The sequence below is a fragment of the Notolepis coatsorum genome (genome assembly GCF_963971535.1).
Source record: "Notolepis coatsorum genome assembly, chromosome: 6".
Taxonomy (NCBI): Eukaryota; Metazoa; Chordata; class Actinopteri; order Aulopiformes; family Paralepididae; genus Notolepis; species Notolepis coatsorum.
Window position 1 is genome coordinate 155,829,057 of NC_140170.1, and position 19,294 is coordinate 155,848,350.

General features: G+C 47.3%; 1 protein-coding gene across 1 annotated transcript in view; it reads right to left on the reverse strand.

Annotated features, from left to right (window-relative positions):
• Positions 1-19,294, reverse strand: part of drc2 (dynein regulatory complex subunit 2) — a 40,705-nt gene that overhangs the window by 12,390 nt on the left and 9,021 nt on the right. Inside the window, exons 2-4 of the mRNA XM_084316847.1 lie at positions 15,914-16,057; positions 2,744-2,911; positions 1,026-1,195 (exon numbers count right to left, since the gene is read on the reverse strand). Of these exons, the coding sequence (XP_084172973.1) occupies positions 1,026-1,195; positions 2,744-2,911; positions 15,914-16,009 (434 nt within the window). The 5' untranslated portion in view covers positions 16,010-16,057. The remainder of the gene's footprint in view (positions 1-1,025; positions 1,196-2,743; positions 2,912-15,913; positions 16,058-19,294) is intronic.

Consider the following 19,294-nt stretch of genomic DNA (forward strand, 5'->3'; position numbering starts at 1 on the left):
TTATAATTTGTGAGCGCAGTCTATCTTGACTTTACAAAAAATCTAAGCAAATGATTATTAAACAGAAGGATTTGTAGATACAGTAATTAATGATAATCGACTTTAATTATAAATTAATATTTGACCTTGAACTTGACCTTGACCTTATTATGGCCAAATCATACATATATGGATAAGGAAAATGCTACTCTTTCCAATGGCAGGGTTGAATCTGGATTTAGTAATTTCTTGCGTTTTTTACGATAATTAGCATTTTCCGATAAATTTGTATTTCCGATAAATCGTATAAAACATTGGTGAAAATATACACTTTGACTACTGTTTTTGATAGGGTTATGGTCTTTACTCTTGGCTACAAAAAAAAATATTTAAAAACATTGACCTCTTAACATCCAAGGGCCCACATGTGGACGATTCTTTGCTGACCTCTAGTGGCTCGGGTGTGCATTTCTTTTAATACGATATATAGATAGAATTAAAGCCCTATTTGTTGCCTGTCGATTGCCCTTTCAGGTGACAAAATCCGTTCAGCGGTTCTCGAGTTACATGCAGATATGTGAGGCGTGCCCCAAAGTACGCAAAAGTACACATTACCACCCCCGACTCCCGGGGCTCTAGCTCCGTCAATCATTTGGCGATCTCGGAAATATTTGCACAGGGTTGTAGCCAATGAGTGTGGCTTTCCAATAATACCCCATGATATGATAATTGGGGATCTAATATAGTCTCTATTGATCGATTTATGATAAAGAAAAGCAGGGTTAAGGCTTAACAGGTTAAAGAAATCATTAGGATAAGGGTTCCCTTGATAAAGATGCACGAAATGGCTGTATAATATACACCTGTAGCTCAACTGCAAAAACCTAATTTCTAAACCCTGGCTACGGCCCAGAAGTCGCTTTGGACAAAAGCGTCAGCTAAATGACAAAATGTCAATGTAAATTAATTCATGTCTCGCAAAGCAATCCGAGCGTTAGTCACTCACAAGAGTGTGTCGGGTAGCGGTAGACGTAAAATACACTCACCTCTCGGAGTCAAACTCGCTGCCCATCTCCTCCAGGCTGCTGTTCCATCGCTGCTCCAGATAGGCCAGCCTGTCCATCTGCAGAACCAGCAGACGGTCCAGGCGGTCCTGGTGAGAGCAGCACACCGTGGCAGACTGCTGCTCCGCCTCCCTCAAGTCACGAACCAAACACTATACCGAGGGAGTGACAGATGAAGCTGATAATTATGTACAGCACACACACACACACACACACACACACACACACACACACACACACACACACACACACACACACACACACACACACACACACACACACACACACACACACACACACACACACACACACACACACACACACACACACACACACACACACACACACACACACACACACACACACACACACAGCCATGTTTCCACATTTCCCAAAGGGGATCAATAATCAATAAAGGAATATCTTATCTTATGTTTCCATGCTTTGTGGGTTACTTTCCAGTTACAGTGGGTGACAATATTGTCACAAGGAAAGATGAAATTACATACCTAGGTTCCATCCTAGAGGCAAATCTTTCCTGTGACAAAATGGCATCCAATGTAATAAAAAAAAGTCAACCAACGAACTAGATTCTTGTACCGGATCTCCTCTCTGGTAAACAAGAATACCCTGAAGACTCTGGCAGGAGCACTCATTCAAGGGTACTACGACTATGCTTGCACCTCATGGTACCAAAGCACCTCAAAGGCGCTAAAAACTAAATTACAAACATCACAAAACAAACTGGTCAGACTACTCCTTGACTTTACTCTTAGAACCCACCTCACCCCTGCCAATTTTGACAACCTATAGGATGGCTTAGAGTAGACGACAGAGTACAGCAACTTGCAATGGGCCTGGTCTACAAGATACACTACACGACTAAGGTACCCATGTACATGTCAAAATACTTCCCAAAGGTCAGTGAATACCACAACCACAACACCAGAGGGAGCTCCACAAATCATGTTAAACCTAGATTTGTCTCAAACAAGGACTAAACACGTTTCGCAATTATGCCACATCAATGTGAAACGCCCTACCCACAGCTGTAAAGGAATGTGAATCACTACCCACTTTCAAAACCACTCTCAAAGAGCACCTACGGGAGACTGCAATTCGAAACTGGCCCCTGTAAATGTCCTAACCCAACCCCCTCCAATGTACAGTAAATGTCCTAACCCAATAATACACGAAACCCTCTTCTTGGGACCAAGTAAGGTTTAGTCGATAATCCAATGTAGGGTTAGGGTAATCCCCCCCCCCCCCTGTTTCAGAATTCACACAACCCACAAGCTAAACCGTGATGATACAACAGTACCAGTCAGGTTTGGCCAGGTTCTAAAGATAATGGCGATGCTCACTGTGTGCCAGACAGGCCACAGCACAGCTAAACCCTGGCTAGTAGAGACAAGACATTCCAGTGCACTTTACATTCATTCCTTAACCTACTGGTCCTCAAAGTGGGGTCAGGAATAAAACGTATGGATTCTGAAATTGGCCGTGGTTCCTCTTTAAACAAACCCTAAAATGGCTCCTTTAACCTGTGGGGGCCAGGCCAATGTCCTTACAAGGATATACAAACAATGTTGTTTTCACAAGGGTAGGAAAACAAAGCACACACACACATATCAAAACTAACATTGTTAAAAACACTTCATGTAGAGTAAACCCTTGAGGGTTAAAGAGCACAAAGTCACCTGGATGACACTGTCCTTCCGGTCGATCACCCTCTCGAACGTCTGTCTGAGGACAGAGATGTCGCTCTGCAGCTCAGCGTCACGCGTCTGTCTGAGAATGGCCCTCCAATGCTGGTTCAGCTTGTGCATGTTGACCGCGCTGTTCCTCTCTTCCTTCTGCAACTTATCCTGATCTCAAGGGAGGAAGAAGTGGAGCGGGTTAGTGGCGGTGGTTCTCAACGTGGGGTTCAGGGATCTATGGGGGTCCTTGAGGGGGTTCCAGGGGGTCCCCAGCTAAATGAGGAACGGTTTCATTTCAGTATTTCATTTGGTTTCATTTCAAACCTTTATTTAAACTCGAAAGGTTTCCTTCATTTACAGTCACGTCGAGTGTACATACAGAAATAAGCACACAAAAAAAGGAAAATCATAACAATAAGAACAAAGCAAGACAAAAGTAAGGATAACAAATCAATTAAAACAGACCAACTTGATTGACAATGGTTGGAGATCAAGGTTTTAAATTCTGCAACAGAGGGGAGAATCTCAAGCTTTAAGGACTGTTGGAGTTCATTCCATGAGCTAGGGGGGTATCATAGCAAAATATCATAGCAAAATGCAGATTTACCCTGTTCCAAGCAAACTTGAGAGACCTTAAGTATTATTTAAATGACTAGAGCTTAGCACAATGACAGAATGTACAAGGGTGACTATTCTGATCATAGGTTTCACTATCTCCTCTCCTGTCTACCCATCTAGGCTACATTATAGACAGTTATGGATCTATGGACTAAATCGTCTCTAACAACAAATGTCTTCTCAGATAGGGGTCCCTGAGATGAAGCCATATCAAATGGGGGTCCCTGGCCTATTTCATATATATTTGGGGGATCTTGAGATTAAAATATTGGAGAACCAATAGGTTAGTGGACACACAGACGCACGCACGCTTTCACAACCACACTACAGAAGGTTAACCCTTTCACTACCACACTACAGACGGTTAACCCTTTCACTACACACTACAGACGGTTGATATTTTGTTCGAAAGGGCTAAATCTGTACTAGTCGGCACAATCTATAGACCGCCAGAACAGAGTGGCTTTTATGATACACTTGATGGGTATTTACCTGGGGTTGAAAACGTAGAAAAATTTCTTATTGGGGACTGGAACACGGATATGCTACGTAAAGAAGCACCCGTCTTCAAGGCCTTTAGTAGGTTTTGTGATCTGCCCAGTTTCAGCCAGCTAATCACCCAACCCACAAGAGTGTGTGATTCAACACAAACTACCATTGATCTCATTCTGACCTCTGACAAGTCCAGGATCTCCAACAAAGGGGTGATAGCATGCGGGTTAAGCGATCATTATATGATATTCTGTACCCGCAAAAAGCTAAAACAAAAGGCCAGCTGTCACAAAACAGTCACATCTAGGGACCTCGAAACCTACTCTAGTGAGGCCTTTAACCAAGAACTGGAGAGCCTGGACTGGTCAGACGAGCTCAGTGGTACACTAGTTGAAGAAACATGGCTTGGATTCAAAACCAAATTCACAATACTTAACGTAAGGTTATCCTAACCTAGTTATATGAATACTGGCTGAGCGTCTCGCTCTGCCATAATGAGATAACTCTTATCTCCTAGCACATAATGTGCTCACGAAACAAACAAATGCACTCACATGCACGTGACCAAGCCACGCCCCTGCGTCTCCCTATATGACGCCGGAAATGGTCACGCTCCACCTTCCTCAGAACGATTTCCATACACGGAAAAACCATCCAAGGGACCTCAGGGCGCTAAGAGCGAGACGCTCAGCCAGTATTCATATAACTAGGTTATAGGATAACCTTTCGTTATAGCATATTTTGCTATCGCGTCTCGCTCTGCCATAATGAGATATGGGGCAGAGCGGACGCGTGGCCCGACAAGTGTACCCCCTGAGGGTCCGTAAGCCCCAGCCAGGGAGGAGGGGAGTCCCGTCCACCCGCCCATCCTAACGAAGGGGGGGAGGCAGTCAACTCCACCAAAGTGCGAAAAAGGGGGAACCAGGCACCCCTGAAAACGCACAGCACAGGCGGGACCACGTGGCCCACACACCCCTGCTAGCCCACCAATGGTGGGACGCAGGAGAGGTCCCAGACCTCAGAACCGCATGGGAGACAGAACTCGCAGTCATGTCCACGAGGTAAAACTTAACGAAGGGACCCGGGGAGGACCAGGAGGCCGCAGCACAGATGTCCTCGACCGAGGCCCCCCCTAACAGGGCAGCAGAGGCCGCCACTCCATGAGTGGAGTGCGCCCTGACGCCCCCGGGGGGGACCTGTCCAGCCAACGTGTAGCAAAGGGCAATGCCCTCGCACAACCAATGTGACAGGCGCTGCTTGGACAGCGCCTCACCCGTGCGAGGGCCACCGTAACAAACAACAGTTGATCGGAAGCCCTGAGATCCCGAGACGCCTGAACCACAATATCCCTGGAGCGAAAAGAGCTCCGGATGTTCTTTGGCACGAAGACTGGATTAGGCCTCAGAGTCGCACCGCTATCGGCCGAATAGACAGGCACTCAGGCCGCACCGAGAGAGCACACAGCTCACCCACGCACTTAGCGGAGGTGATGGCCAAAAAGAATGCGGTCTTAAAGACAGCTGATCCAATGGCGCTTGCTCAAGAGGCTCAAACGGGGCCTCCGACAACCAGCCCAGGACCAGTTGGAGGTCCCACTCGGAGACAGAGAACGTTCCACAGGCTTGAGACGCCGAGCGCCAAGCAGGAAACGTTTCACGAGAGGGTGGCTGAACAATGTTCTGCCCCCACACTCGACCATACGCCACTTCCCAGCGTAAGCCGCGGTAGTGGACGGAGCGCGCGCGTTCCAGATAGCGTTAACCACAGAAGAGTCAAGACGCATCCCCACGGAACAGGCCACGGCGGGGCCACCAAGAGCTGAATCAGGGCCGGGGACCACACAGCTGAGCCCCGGCCCGGCGCGACCAGGATCAAGTCCCGCGCTCCCGACGTACCCGCCCCAACAGCTGAGCTATCAGGTGTATGGGGGGGAATGCGTACAGATTCCCGGGCGGCCACGGAATCGGTCCCAGACCTGTCCGACTATGTCTGGACGTAGTCCCCACTCGTCAGGGTGAGGACCGCCCCGCAACATCACATCTGCACCCACATTCTCCCTGCCGGGGATGTGGAGAGCCCTCAGGCTGCGCAGATGGAGAAACGCCCATAGCCAGAGCCCGACCGCCGCCCGGTGCAGACGGGGGGAGCGCACTCCTCCTTGTCTGTCAATATACGATGCTGACGTCGTGTTGTCCGTCCTGATCAAAACATGCTTGCCCACCACAAGGTGGCCGAGCCGTTTGAGGACCAGAAGGACTGCCTTAAATTCCAACAAATTGAATGTAGCGCAGACCGGGCAGCATGGTCTTGCCAGCTGCCCCCTACTGCGTTGGCCCGACACGTCCTCCCCCCATCCCGCGAGGGAGGCGTCGGTGAAGACCGTGACGTGTGACAGCCTGCTGCCCACGGGGACCCCGCTGGTGAGGGCACCAGGCCCTCCCCAGAGGACAAGGTCCCCCAGTACTGACATGGGAACCTTCAGCCGCTTCCACTTGTCTCTCACCGGGTCCATTTCCATACTGGAAAAAACCACCTCTGTATCCTCCTCATGAAAAGGAGACCAAGAGGGACCACAGAGTGAGCAGATGCCATCATACCGAGCAGGCGCATCATGGACAGCGCCGTAACCATCCTAGGACGGAACCTCCCAAGCGTGCCGAGAACCACCCACTCGCCGCCGCTCTGAGAGGGATGCCCATATAGACCTTGAACTTAGAAATAAGCCCAAGTACTCCACCCGTTGACTGGGAAGAGGAGTACTCTACTTCCAGTCTACAGCAAAACCCAGGCTGGTGAGGAATTCCACCACCTGCCTGGTATGAGACCTGGCGATCTTCCCTGACCGGCCGAGGACCAGAACGTCGTCCAGGGTAGAATCAAATTCGTATCCCCGACGACGCAGAGGCCCCTGCGCGGTCTCCACGCACTTGGTGAAGATGCGGGGAGCCAGAGAGTAGCCGAACGGCAGCCTCTGGTACCCGTACGCTAAGCCCTGCAAAGGAAGCGTAGGTATGTCCTAGGATGGAAGATCGGGATGCGAATACGCATCCTACAGGTCTATGGAGGTGAACCAGTCCCCCACCTGACAGCGCAGGTGGGAGACGGTCAACATTCTGAACCTTCCATGGGACAGGTCCAGTATGGGTCTGACACCCCCCCCCCGATTTCTCGGGCACCAGAGAATACCGGGAGGAAACGCCGCTCACAGCGTCCTCTCATCTGTACCAAACCCAAAAACGGAGGGTGGGGTTGTGCAAACTGCAACACAAGCCCCCGCCTCAGCGTTCTCTCCATCCACCTCGATATATGGCACTGCTGTAGCCATACGTGATGATACTCCCAAAGTGCACCCGCCGCCAACTGGCGCTGGTCCGCCAGGAACTGTAGATAGGAGGCCCGGTCCCACCCACTGTGCGTTGACAACCCTGGACTCGCCAACCACGCGAGCAGGGCGTCTCGCGGAGCCGGAATATCGCACCCTGACACTACCAACGAGGCAATCGCACCCAAGGGGGGACCCCGACAGAAAGGGCCGGTCTGATACGGGGTGAGCGGCCATCACACTTGGTGACATAAGCTCCCCCACTGAACATCTTCCCGGCATGGACTGCTGAGGATAGCCTGCTCTGCAGCTGGACATGCAAGGCGTGTGGTCCCCACACTGCCCGATAGGGTGGGTTCCTACACACCGTAGCCCTGTAGTGATATTACTACCACCCAAAACCATGCGTGCCTGACTGACCACCGCCGGTCTTCCGGTCGGGGGAGGCACTAACGTGATACCCGGCCTGGCGAGGGCGGGGCTGGGGGAACTCACGCTGCGACCTCCTGGGCCTCGAGTTCCCCCGCTGACAACCTTTTCCGTCGACAGACACAACACCAGGCTCACCAAACAGACGTAGAACGTGTGGCGTGGGAGCCGCTTGACAGCACAGCATTCTCACAGGCAGACCCAGGCCTAGCTAGCAACTGGGTGTCAGCCCCTGTCCCCATGAGAAGCGAAACGTGGGGCCGCTTGCGCTTCACTGAAAACACGCGGCCCGCAGCCAAAGGGAACAAATCAGAGCCCGTATCCCGCTGGCGTTGGGGGGGGAAGTGACCGGAGAGCATGCTAGACACAGCTAGACGGCGACGGTCTTTGAGGGCGTGCTCATCTAATCTAGCCCAGGGTACCTCAGGCGGGGGAAACATGGCCACTGGTCAGGGGCCTCGCCGCAGCCGCTGGCGAGGCCGTGCCCTCACCTCTGGCTGCGCGGTGTGGGGCGGTGTGGGGCCTAGGTCAAATATCGCCCGCGCTCCTGCGGACAGAGCAAAAGTCCCTCTGCGGAGAGGGGAGCCCTGAGGAGGGGAAGCCTTCTCTCCTCCTCAAGGGGAGACTGTTCCAACCAAAGATGTCTGTGAACAAGCGTTGACAGCATCCTAGCCCTCCCTGCGGTTATAGCTTGCGGCTAGGTCAAAAGCTAAATAACCTCATAACCTTGCGCGATGTTTTGACGTCGGCTGGCCCTAAGGCCCCATCACCCGACACCATTTGACAGAAAAAACAGCTAATTGAACAATGTTGCCAGTCGCTGCTAATTCCATACCGCAGCGGTATAGGCTTCATCAGCCCACCAGCCACCTGCCGGGCCGACTCGCCTCATGGCGTCGGCCAGGGCGGGACACCGTTCCACCATGTCAGAGGCAAAGGACTGATGCCACCTGCTTCACTAAGCACGGAACACCAGTGGTGGCTGCAGACCAAAGTCTACTACTAGTGAAGCACTGCCTCACTAGTAGGCATGTAACAACCTCCACTGTGGTGTGCACCCATGAATGGATAAATGAATGAATGAACGAAAACTCTATTAACATATTGCAGAATGGGCTAGCCCATACACACAATTGTTAAGGGGATGCAGACCAGAGAAAAACGCCAGTCCAGTCCACACCAGGGACCCCCATTTTCAATTCATAGATTCACAAAAAGCACACCTGCCCTGAGCCTCAGCCCATCCACCCATGTAAATGGTAAACAAGCCCCCGTTAAACCCCCAACATTAGACACCGATTGACCGTCAGCATGAATGGTTAAGAGGAGGGAAGACCTTTTAGTAAAGACAGCCCTCGGCGGGGAACAAGGGAACGGCGTCCCAGCATTGTAGCATTAGCATTAGCCGCGCGCTCTAGGATACTTGGAAAAACACCCAAAAAGAGAGTCATGATGACCATGTTTTCCCAAATAATCCTGACCCTCGCGCCAATACATCACTCGGTTGTCTCACGGGACAACAAGCAGTATTACTCATGCTAGTATCAATGCCTGATAGCGCAGGCCCTACCTGTGCACGACTTAGCTCGACTGCTAACCGTCGTGCGACGTCCCTCGGTCCGCTGTCACGAGACGAAGAAAACCCAGGACAGGCCCGTTGCGCTGTTAGGATGTGCCGAGAACATTCCAGGGGCTGGTGAACTTCTGGCAAATACCCAATATTGTGTCATTTCTCCCTGCGTTTCATAACAACTAGTTCACGGAGTGCACTGCTACTTCCGTGTTGGAAACGAAAAGAGGAAGGTGGAGCGTGACCATTTCCGGCGTCATATAGGGAGACGCAGGGGCGTGGCTTGGTCACGTGCATGTGAGTGCATTTGTTTATTTCGTGAGCACATTATGTGCTAGGAGATAAGAGTTATCTCATTATGGCAGAGCGAGACGCGATAGCCAAGTATGCTATATAACAACATGGCCCCCCTAAGAACCACCAGGGTTAAAAATCGCGCTGAGCCATGGATGCATGCTGAAATACTGACCGCTATGAAAACCAGAGACAAAAAATGCTCTGAACTTCATAAAAGTCAGTCAAAGCTTGCCAAAAGCTCAAACAGTGATCTCCAAGCCCACGTGGCTGAACAAAAAATACAAAGAAACAGACTAAGAAACGATGTAAACACCATGATCAAATCCGCAGCAAAAGATTTCATCAATGACAAAACTGAGGAAAACAAAAACAAACCCTGTGAACTTTGGAAATTACTCAACAACCAACTAGGCTGCAGCAAAAAACTAAAAACCAGATTTACAAACATAAACATAAAGACAGAAAACACTCTCATCACACTCCCACTCAGGGCATTTTGGGGGGGAAATCTAATCTACGAATTCCAATCTGGCTTCAGAACATCCCACTCCACTGACACATGCCTTCTCTATTTAAACCACATCAAACAAGAGGTGGACGTGGGCAAATACTGCGGCATGGTCATGCTAGACTCCATTCTGATTGACAAGCTAAAGGCAATAGGTTTTGATAGTTTATCAGTGAGCTGGATGCAATCCTACCTGGAGGCGTGAATATTAAAGGCAACCAACTTGTGTTCAGCTTTTCGTTCAGCGTTTCTCTGATTGGCCACACGGCCAATCAATCAATCCACTAGCACACGACCTTGCGGCAAGAGAGACGCGGCAGGAGCGCTGGTCGAACCAGCGGTGTTCTGTTGTGTGACTGTACTATAGCGGTGTTCTGTTGTGTGACTGTACTAAACTCTTCCACCACATGACCGACATTTGACATACAGTACACCTCCTATCTATGTTGGGATTATGTTTGGTCATGACAAAACAATAAAAATCGCTACTGTTAGTAATGCTGCCACCACCCACTTCAATGACAGAGCTCTCATATTTGCGAATGCATAAACTATATCTTAAATTATGGCGATGTGTCTAATATGGCTGTCGCGAAGTCATTGATAAGCGACAGCCATATTAGACACATAGCCATAATTTAAGATATAGTTTATGCATTCGCAAAATATGAGAGCGCGCCGCTGTCATTGAAGGGCTTCCTACAACAGAGCACCGCCGCTGCTGCTGCTGAAGCTGTATCTCAAGCCGGCGGCGGCGCACGGAAGCCGGGGATAAACCACCGCGTCGCCCCGCTGGCTGGCGCTTCACGGCTTCAGCAGCCTCCACGGGCGAAATAACATATTACAGTTCCACACTGATGTACAGTGAGTGTCTAATATGGCTGTCGCGAAGTCATGCCTCTCCCTCTGAAAGCCCATCCACGCTGTGTATCATAGAGACATAGAGCACTGGGTTTTATCACTGGAGATATAAAATTGTATGGGCTTTGATTAAACATGTAACCTACACCTACTGTAACTTACTGTACCTCTGCTTCCTACAGCACAGCAGGTAATGGCGTTAATCAATGGAACGCGAAACATAATAACGTTACGCTTTCTAGTTCAGCGCATTTCATAACTGTATGGGCTTTGTTTATACACGAGTGAAACAGCAGCCCAACACAAGTGCGTTGGAACAGCAGCCCATGGTACACAAGTTGGTTGCCTGCGCTGCCGCTCGCTTGCGCTGCTTGGATTTCATTTGGGACGTGGGACGACTGCGCTTGCCTGCGCGTGGGGGCGGGGCCAATCAGAGAAAAGCCGAACACAAGTTGGTTGCCTTTAATATTCACGCCAGCAGGGCTGAGTCGTCCGCGAACAGGATTGCAGTCACAAGTTGCAGTCACAAGCTGATGACATGTCATTTGCATAAATTAGGAACAGTAACGGTCCTAGTATGCTTCCTTGTAGAACACCACAGCTCACTGGGAGGGGGGGGGATAGTGTACCGTTTACCTCCACCATCTGTTCTCCCCTCCAGGTAGCCGCCCTGCTGATCTCTGACAGGAACAAGTTGCAGGTTGAAAAAGCCCTCAGCTCTGAACTCGGCAGAATCTGCACCTGGCTCGCTGATGACAAACTATCATTACACCTGGGTAGAGTCCATTCTCTTCGGATCAAACAATAAACTCAGCAAGACAAACGGCTTCTCTGTTACAGTGGGTAACAATATGGTCACAAGGAAAGATGAAATTACATACCTGGGCCCTCATTTATCAACAATTCTTAGAAAGTGTTCTATTTTCATACGTAAGCACAGAATTTAGAATGTGTGTACGCACAGAAATATTGGGATTTATCAACCGTGCGTACACGGGTCCTACGCTCCTCCGTGTTGATAAATTCTACCATCAATGCTCGTGCATGATTATCCATATATGGTAATGAAACACCCCCCATGGGATGTGCAATAATGGACTGACCCGAGCGAACTATGAGAAACTTCACGAGATTGTTCACGGAGCGGAGGCGCTGCTGAACCAAGAAGACACAACCCGTGTTATGGGATAAATAAAAGGCTGACTTGTACACAGTGATGTCAGATATCAACGGCTCCCTAAGACCATTGCTGCAATTCTGCCTGGACAGCTCAAAATACTAATAAAGACCGTTCGTTGACCACTGTTTGGCGTTGGTGTGTCATTATAACCATGCTGGAATATGAATGCCTTTATTAGTTGTGTTCGATTGGCTATAATAATATGATTTGTAGAGGCATCTATTTTGTTGTCGGTATTAGGTAGCCTATATGAATTACATATAATAGCAGCCATAGCCTACATTATGCAACAGTAACTTGCGCATATATAATAGCACATGGCACAGCCCTGCGACAGTAAACTAACTTGATCATTAATCTAGCTGTTGTATCTTTACGCTTATGAAAACATTAAATAATATGTATAGGCGGGCGGCTAGGTGGTGCAGTGGGCAAGGCGCTCACCACCAATGCAGGAGACGCTGGGTTTGAGCCCAGCTCTCCACATTGCTATCAGCTTGGCTGGTCGTTCATACTAATACATTTGGCAGTATTAGGGGGTGGGAAGCTGATGGGTGGGGATCGGACGTTGTGGACAGCGACTCCTACAGGTCGGTTGGTGCGCCTGCGCAGTAGAATCAGGAAGCGACGGGGGCGGTGTGCCCTCCAAACGCAGACCCCCGACGCTGAAAGATCGCGCTGTGCAGGTGAAAAGATGTGACGGCTGCTACCTCGAGTACCGGAGGGGACACGTGCAATGTATGGCTTCGTCCACATTACAGCCGGCTTGTGGGAGGCATGGCCTAACAGCGTTCGAGACAGGGGAGGGTAGAATTGGACGATACGAAATTGGGATGGGAGAAAAATAGAAAATGGGAGAAAAAGTAGATAAAAAAAAAATATATATATGTATAGGCTATAGGCCGTCGCTTTGCATTAATAGCCTATATTCTCAAATGGCATTTAATGGCTATCCTACTCCTCGCTATCCTCGCGGACGGACCAGTATACCTTATATCATATCATATTCCTATTCCTATTCATATCATAGTTTACTCCATCAGCCTACCCAGCATGCAATACGTTCTTTGTTAGAACTCAACTCGTTATTATTTTGTGCATAGATTGCAGAAATACGGGAAAGTTTTGATTTATATTAAAAGGCTTTGACATTGTAAAACTAAATATGTGGAATTCTGTAAGCAGAATACAAGTCATATCACCCACACGATATATGCTCTGTATCCAGAGCATGTATGCTTTTCATTCATTTAAGGCACATTTATTGCAAGGGTTTTGTAATACACATAAACTCAACAAATAACCTCTGTTCTCGTTGCAATGCGTTTTTTATTCTTTCTTATACAGTAGGAAGGGGGAAGAACACTATATCATGGGTGTTCATATGACTTGTATTCTGCTTACAGCTTCGAAATTCCACTTGTTTCGTTTAACGTTATGGCAAAGCCTTTTAAATATAATCAAAACATTGTGGGGCGGCGTGGCTCAGGGGTAGAGCAGGTCGTCCAATGATCGAAGGGTTGGTGGTTCGAATCCCGCTCAAGCCCATGTCCATCCCACTGCCGTTGTGTCCTTGGGCAAGACACTTAACCTACTTGCCTCGTATGAATGTGTATGCATGTGAATGAATGTTGGTGGTGGTCGGAGGGGCCGTAGGCGATGATTATTCACCACGCTTCCGTGAGTCTGCCTCAGGGCAGCTCTGGCTGCAATTGTAGCTTACCACCACCGGTATGACTGTGTAATGGACTCTGTAAGCGCTCTGGGGTCACTGGGGTGTCATGAAGAGCGCTATATAAATCCAATCCATTATTATTATTATAAAACGTTCCCGTGTTTCTGCGGTCTGTGTGCAAAATAATAACGAGTTGAGTTACGCGGAGCGCAGTCAGTCAGTACACCCCGTATATTCCGATAATGCTATAAACCACGCTGCATTCATTCGGAGAGAAAGATCTATTATTCCAAATGCTATTTATAGGGTTTTGACCATAATTACACTACTGTTGCTATTTTACAATGAACTATAATGAATTACGGTTCATACAGAACATGCCAGTGTTGAAACTAATGCACGGAAGCTTATTTCCGCGTTGTAGTCTTCATATTCTACCGGTACGCATGCTCCGAGCTGTGCGTAGATATACGCACAAAGTCAAGCACAAGTTCAAATTGATAAGTCCCACACTTTGCTTAGAAATGATCGTACGCAGGGGTTACGCACATATCTGTGTGTACGCAAAATTGATAAATGAGGGCCCTGGGTTCCATCCTAGAGGCAAATCTTTCCTGTGACAAAATGGCATCCAATGTAATAAAAAAAAGTCAACCAACGAACTCGATTCTTGTACCGGATCTCCTCTCTGGTAAACAAGAATACCCTGAAGACTCTGGCAGGAGCACTCATTCAAGGGTACTACGACTATGCTTGCACCTCATGGTACCAAAGCACCTCAAAGGCGCTAAAAACAAAATTACAAACATCTCAAAACAAACTGGTCAGACTACTGCTTGACCTTACTCCTAGAACCCACCTCACCCCTGCCCACTTTGACAAACTAGGATGGCTTAGAGTAGACGACAGAGTACAGCAACTTGCAATGGGCCTGGTCTACAAGATACACTACACGATAGGGCGGCTACGTGGCGTAGTGGGCAAGGCGCTCGCCACGAATGCGGGACGCTGGGCTCGCCTGTTCGAGCCCAGCGCTCCACATTGCTTTCAGTTTAGCTGGTCGTTCATACTAATACACATTGGCCGTATTAGGGGGTGGGAAACTGATGGGTGGGGATCGGGCGTTGTGGACAGCGACTCCTACAGGTCGGTTGGTGCGCCTGCGCAGTAGAATCAGGAATTGTCGGGGGCAGCGTGAGCCTCCCACGCGTTACTCCTCGCCACTGAGAGATCGAGCTGCGCAGGTGAAAAGATGTGACTGCTGTTACCTCAAGTACCGGAGGGGACTTGTGCTATGTATGACTTAGTCCACATTGCAGCCGGCTTGTGGGAGGCAAGAAACAGCGTTCGTGACAGGGGAGGGTTGAATTGGATGATACGAAATTGGGATGGGAGAAAATATAGAAAAATGGGAGAAAAAGTGGATAAAAAAAAAAAATACACTACACGACCAAGGTACCCATGTACATGTCATAATACTTCCCAAAGGTCAGTGAATACCACGACCACAACACCAGAGGGAGCTCCACAAATCATGTTAAACCCAGATTCGGTTCAAACAAGGGACTAAACACGTTTCGCAATTATGCCACATCAATGTGGAATGCCCTACCCAAAGCTGTAAAGGAATGTGAATCACTACCCACTTTCAAAACTACTCTCAAAGAACACCTACGGGAGACTGCAATTCGAAACTGGCCCCTGTAAATGTCCTAACCAAACCCCCTCCAATGTACAGTAAATGACCAACTATGGTTTTGTCAATATTCCAATGTACAGTTTTGCTTGTACAGTTGTACAGTGTCCCCCACCCACCCCTCCTACCCAACACCCCCCCCCCCCCCCCCCCACCCACCCAACCACCTCCAATGTGGAATCTGGATGTAACACTGTTTATCTGTATGTCGTGTATGTCATAAATGTTACAATGAATTGAAAATGGGGGACCCTGATGTAAACAAGACGAAAGTCTTTCTCTGGTCTGCATCCCCTTAACAATTGTGTGTATTGAGCCGTATTGTATTGTACCCATTCTGCAATCTGTTAATAAAGTGTTCAATCAATCAATCAATCAATCAATCAATCAATCTGTATTGTGGTAGTGAAAGTGTTAACCCTTTGTCGTATGGCAGTGAAAGGGTTTTAACATTCTGTATTGTCGCCGTGAAAGGGTTAACCCGTTGGTAGTGTGGTAGTGAAAGGGTTAAAAGGGACTTACCCTGAGGAACAGAGTAAGCATCTCCTCGTTCTTCTTGGCCAGACAGAGTCTCTCCTCCTCCGTCATTACAGCCTTCTGAGCTCCCTTCTTCGGCATCGTTCCACCACTCTGCCTTTTTCTTTAGGGACAGTACTCTGTTTACAACTACAACACACCTCTGTCCATCAGGGCCAAAACCTCACACCACAAGAACAGCTTCTATACCGCAGTGAGCCTCGACAACAAGGGTCGGGACCCTCACTGACACCCCCCACTGTGTAATAACTGAGAGGACATACATACCCTCATCTCGCACCTTGTTGCCCATATGCGCATGTCCAGAGTTAATTATATTGTATATTGTTTACACTGCCTTTTTATTCTATTTCTATTGACCCCACATTATTATAATCTATACTCTTTATTATTCTTTATTTATTCCGCCGATTTTTGTCCGCTAACTCTTCCCAGAGATTTCGCACCACATACACGTGTAAGGTATAGAAACGACCGGCTTGGTCCAACTCGAGTTGCTATTACTTTTTGGAACGTTTCACTGCACCGTTTGGCTACAAATCAACTTTAAACAGGACATTTCGGTCCATAAGGAATTAATGGCAGAACTAGAGTGTAGAAGCTGCATTTTTTTGTTTTACCATCACCTTTTGTAAATTGCGACAGTGATCTCAATTTTGGACATAGATATAAAAACAACACATCAAAACGAAGACACGACTGTGCCCTCGCTCTGTCATGGTTTTTGCCTTATTTCACCTTTCTGTGAGGGACAGCTGTCTATTTTTGCTTTATTTCACCTCTCTGTGAGGGATAGCTGTCAATCCCTGTTCCCTGTGGTTAATTGCCTCATGGGTCGGCAGGTGTGTGGGCTTGATTGCACCTGATGCAGTGCAGCTGTGCCTATGGCCATGTGGAGTCTATTTAAGTTTGGAGATCGCAGTGTCAACTGCTTTTTCATTTCCTAGTGTTGGCTGTCCTTTTGGTCACGCTCATTATATTGAAGTGTAGTCTGATCTCTGATTCAGAATTGAGCTTTATGGTAGTCATTCTTATTTTAGGCTACTCACGTGATTCTACACATAAACTCCCTTAGTGGAGGTTTATCGTTTTACTTTTTCCAATATAAACTCCTTTATTAGGAGGTGTCCTTGTGGCTTATTTACTTTTATACTATACCTCTTTATTGAGAGTAGTCCTGTTTTTTGGGACTTGATTTATTTTCTTAATTACTCACTTTAAGATTTCTACCTGTAAAGGTTGTTTTCTGGTGTTTAATTTTTCCCCTCCTAAAATATCTGCGTAAGCAGTCTAGTGGTTGTCCGTTTCACAGATAACTTTAAGAGTCCCTGTTATCTGCTCATGACCCACACACACACAGCCTTCACACGCTCACAAAAGAAAAAATAAATGGAATTTGACATTTCTATCTCAACTTATGACCATTTCTTTGAAAGTCATGCTCCACATAGACACGAATGGGCTCTCCACTCTAGCTAAAATCAGATTTTTTACCGTTCCTTCCCTTGTTTTCCGATCGCCACCCAGGCCACAATTGTCGACGGAATTACACAATATCGCACAAAACCCTTCCCATAACCCTTCAAGTGCTCATATTAAGGTCACTAAGCTTCATCTCTTATCGTTTTGCTTTAATCATCGTGAGAGTGAAGGACGCCTCAGCCCTCAATGAAATACATTGGGTCCATAGTGTCCGTCAGTTAGAATTCGAATCAATTAAGGGTAGCAGGTGTGCATGACTCAGAGGGAACTCAATAAACTCAATGACACCACATGGCACCACATAAATTGCAGGATATAGTATACATCAATTTATCAATTAAGCAATGCGACTTGAAATTTGGCCCTCTTATAACACATGTGATTCGGATATGGCGTGACACACAAAATGCACTAACCAACACAAATGGCATAGCCATTCTCCCATATTTAATAACAAAGCACTCCTTATTGCACAACGACCTATCAGATATCCCAAATGGAAAAAGCAAGGCATACATACATTGGGAGATATATTCAACGAAAGGGGTTTCTGTAGCTATCATGAAATTCAGAACAAATTTAACCTCGCTAGCTCCACTTATTATTTCTATATACAGTTATTAGCAACTTTGAAGGCTCATGGAGTCCCATTAAAGATACCACTTGAGCACCACAGATATCACAAATTCTTCTATGAAAGGGAGACATCGAGAGGCTTCGTATCTGACTTTTATCATCACTTACTAACGTCTTCGTATGGAATCCTTCCCCTAGACTCAGTCTGGAGGAGGGATATACCAGACTTGAAAGTAGATTTTGATTGGCAAGAAGTCTGGGCAAACGTTCGACTAGCGTCACGCAACCCGGACCATCAACAGATTAATCTTAATTATATTCATAGGATTTACCTGACACCTATAAGATTGAACCGAATGGGGCTTAAACAAGACTCTTTATGCTCCTTGTGTCTAAGAGGTGATATAGGTACATTTATGCATATGTATTGGGAATGCCCCCCTGTTAAGATATTCTGGGAAGAAGTCACTACGCAATAGGGCTGACCCCTATTAATCGATTAGTCGGTCGGTCGAAAGGGGCCGTAGTCGACTGGCCAACCTCTTAGTCGAATATAATAAAATAAAATAAAATATTAATATTTATTTTTTTTATCATCATTTTTTTCAAAAGAAAAGAGGCCTAGAAGCGTGGCTAACGCTAATGGCATGCATACCAGAGGCTAACTGCCTAAGAAAACAGGCACAGAGGCACTGAAAGAGGATTTCACCAATCTAATGAACACACTAGACTAGACAAATATCAAGATGTATCCATCAGTGGACCAATTGCATGCTTTTGCAGAGGACAAGAAGCCTTCAGTCGACTCCTTCATACATTAAGCACCCCCACAGGCCAAATGGAATGATAAAAAAATAAAAATAATAATAATAAAAAAAATAAAATTAAAAATATTATGCTTTTTTTTTTTTTTATTTAAGTCGACCAATAGTCGACTAACGGCAAATTTTGGCCAATCCTAGTCGACCATCCAAATCCTTAGTCGGGGACAGCCCTACTACGCAATTATCAGAATTTCTTTTTCTGAACATACCTGTAATGCCTTCTGTATTGTTGTTGAATGATGTTTCACAGTTAGCAGCCACTATACAGCTAAAGAGACTAGTTTTGTCCGGTCTTACGGCTGCTAAAAAGTTGATAGCATCACGATGGATTCAACCGGACAAAATGTGCCGGAAGGTATGGGTTCTTACCTATCTCGATGTGATTTATTTAGAGATATCTACAGCAAGAATTTTAGGTGTCAATGAAGCCAGCATTGCAATCTGGTTAGAAGTGGTGGAGAGAATAAAGGTTAGCATATGAATT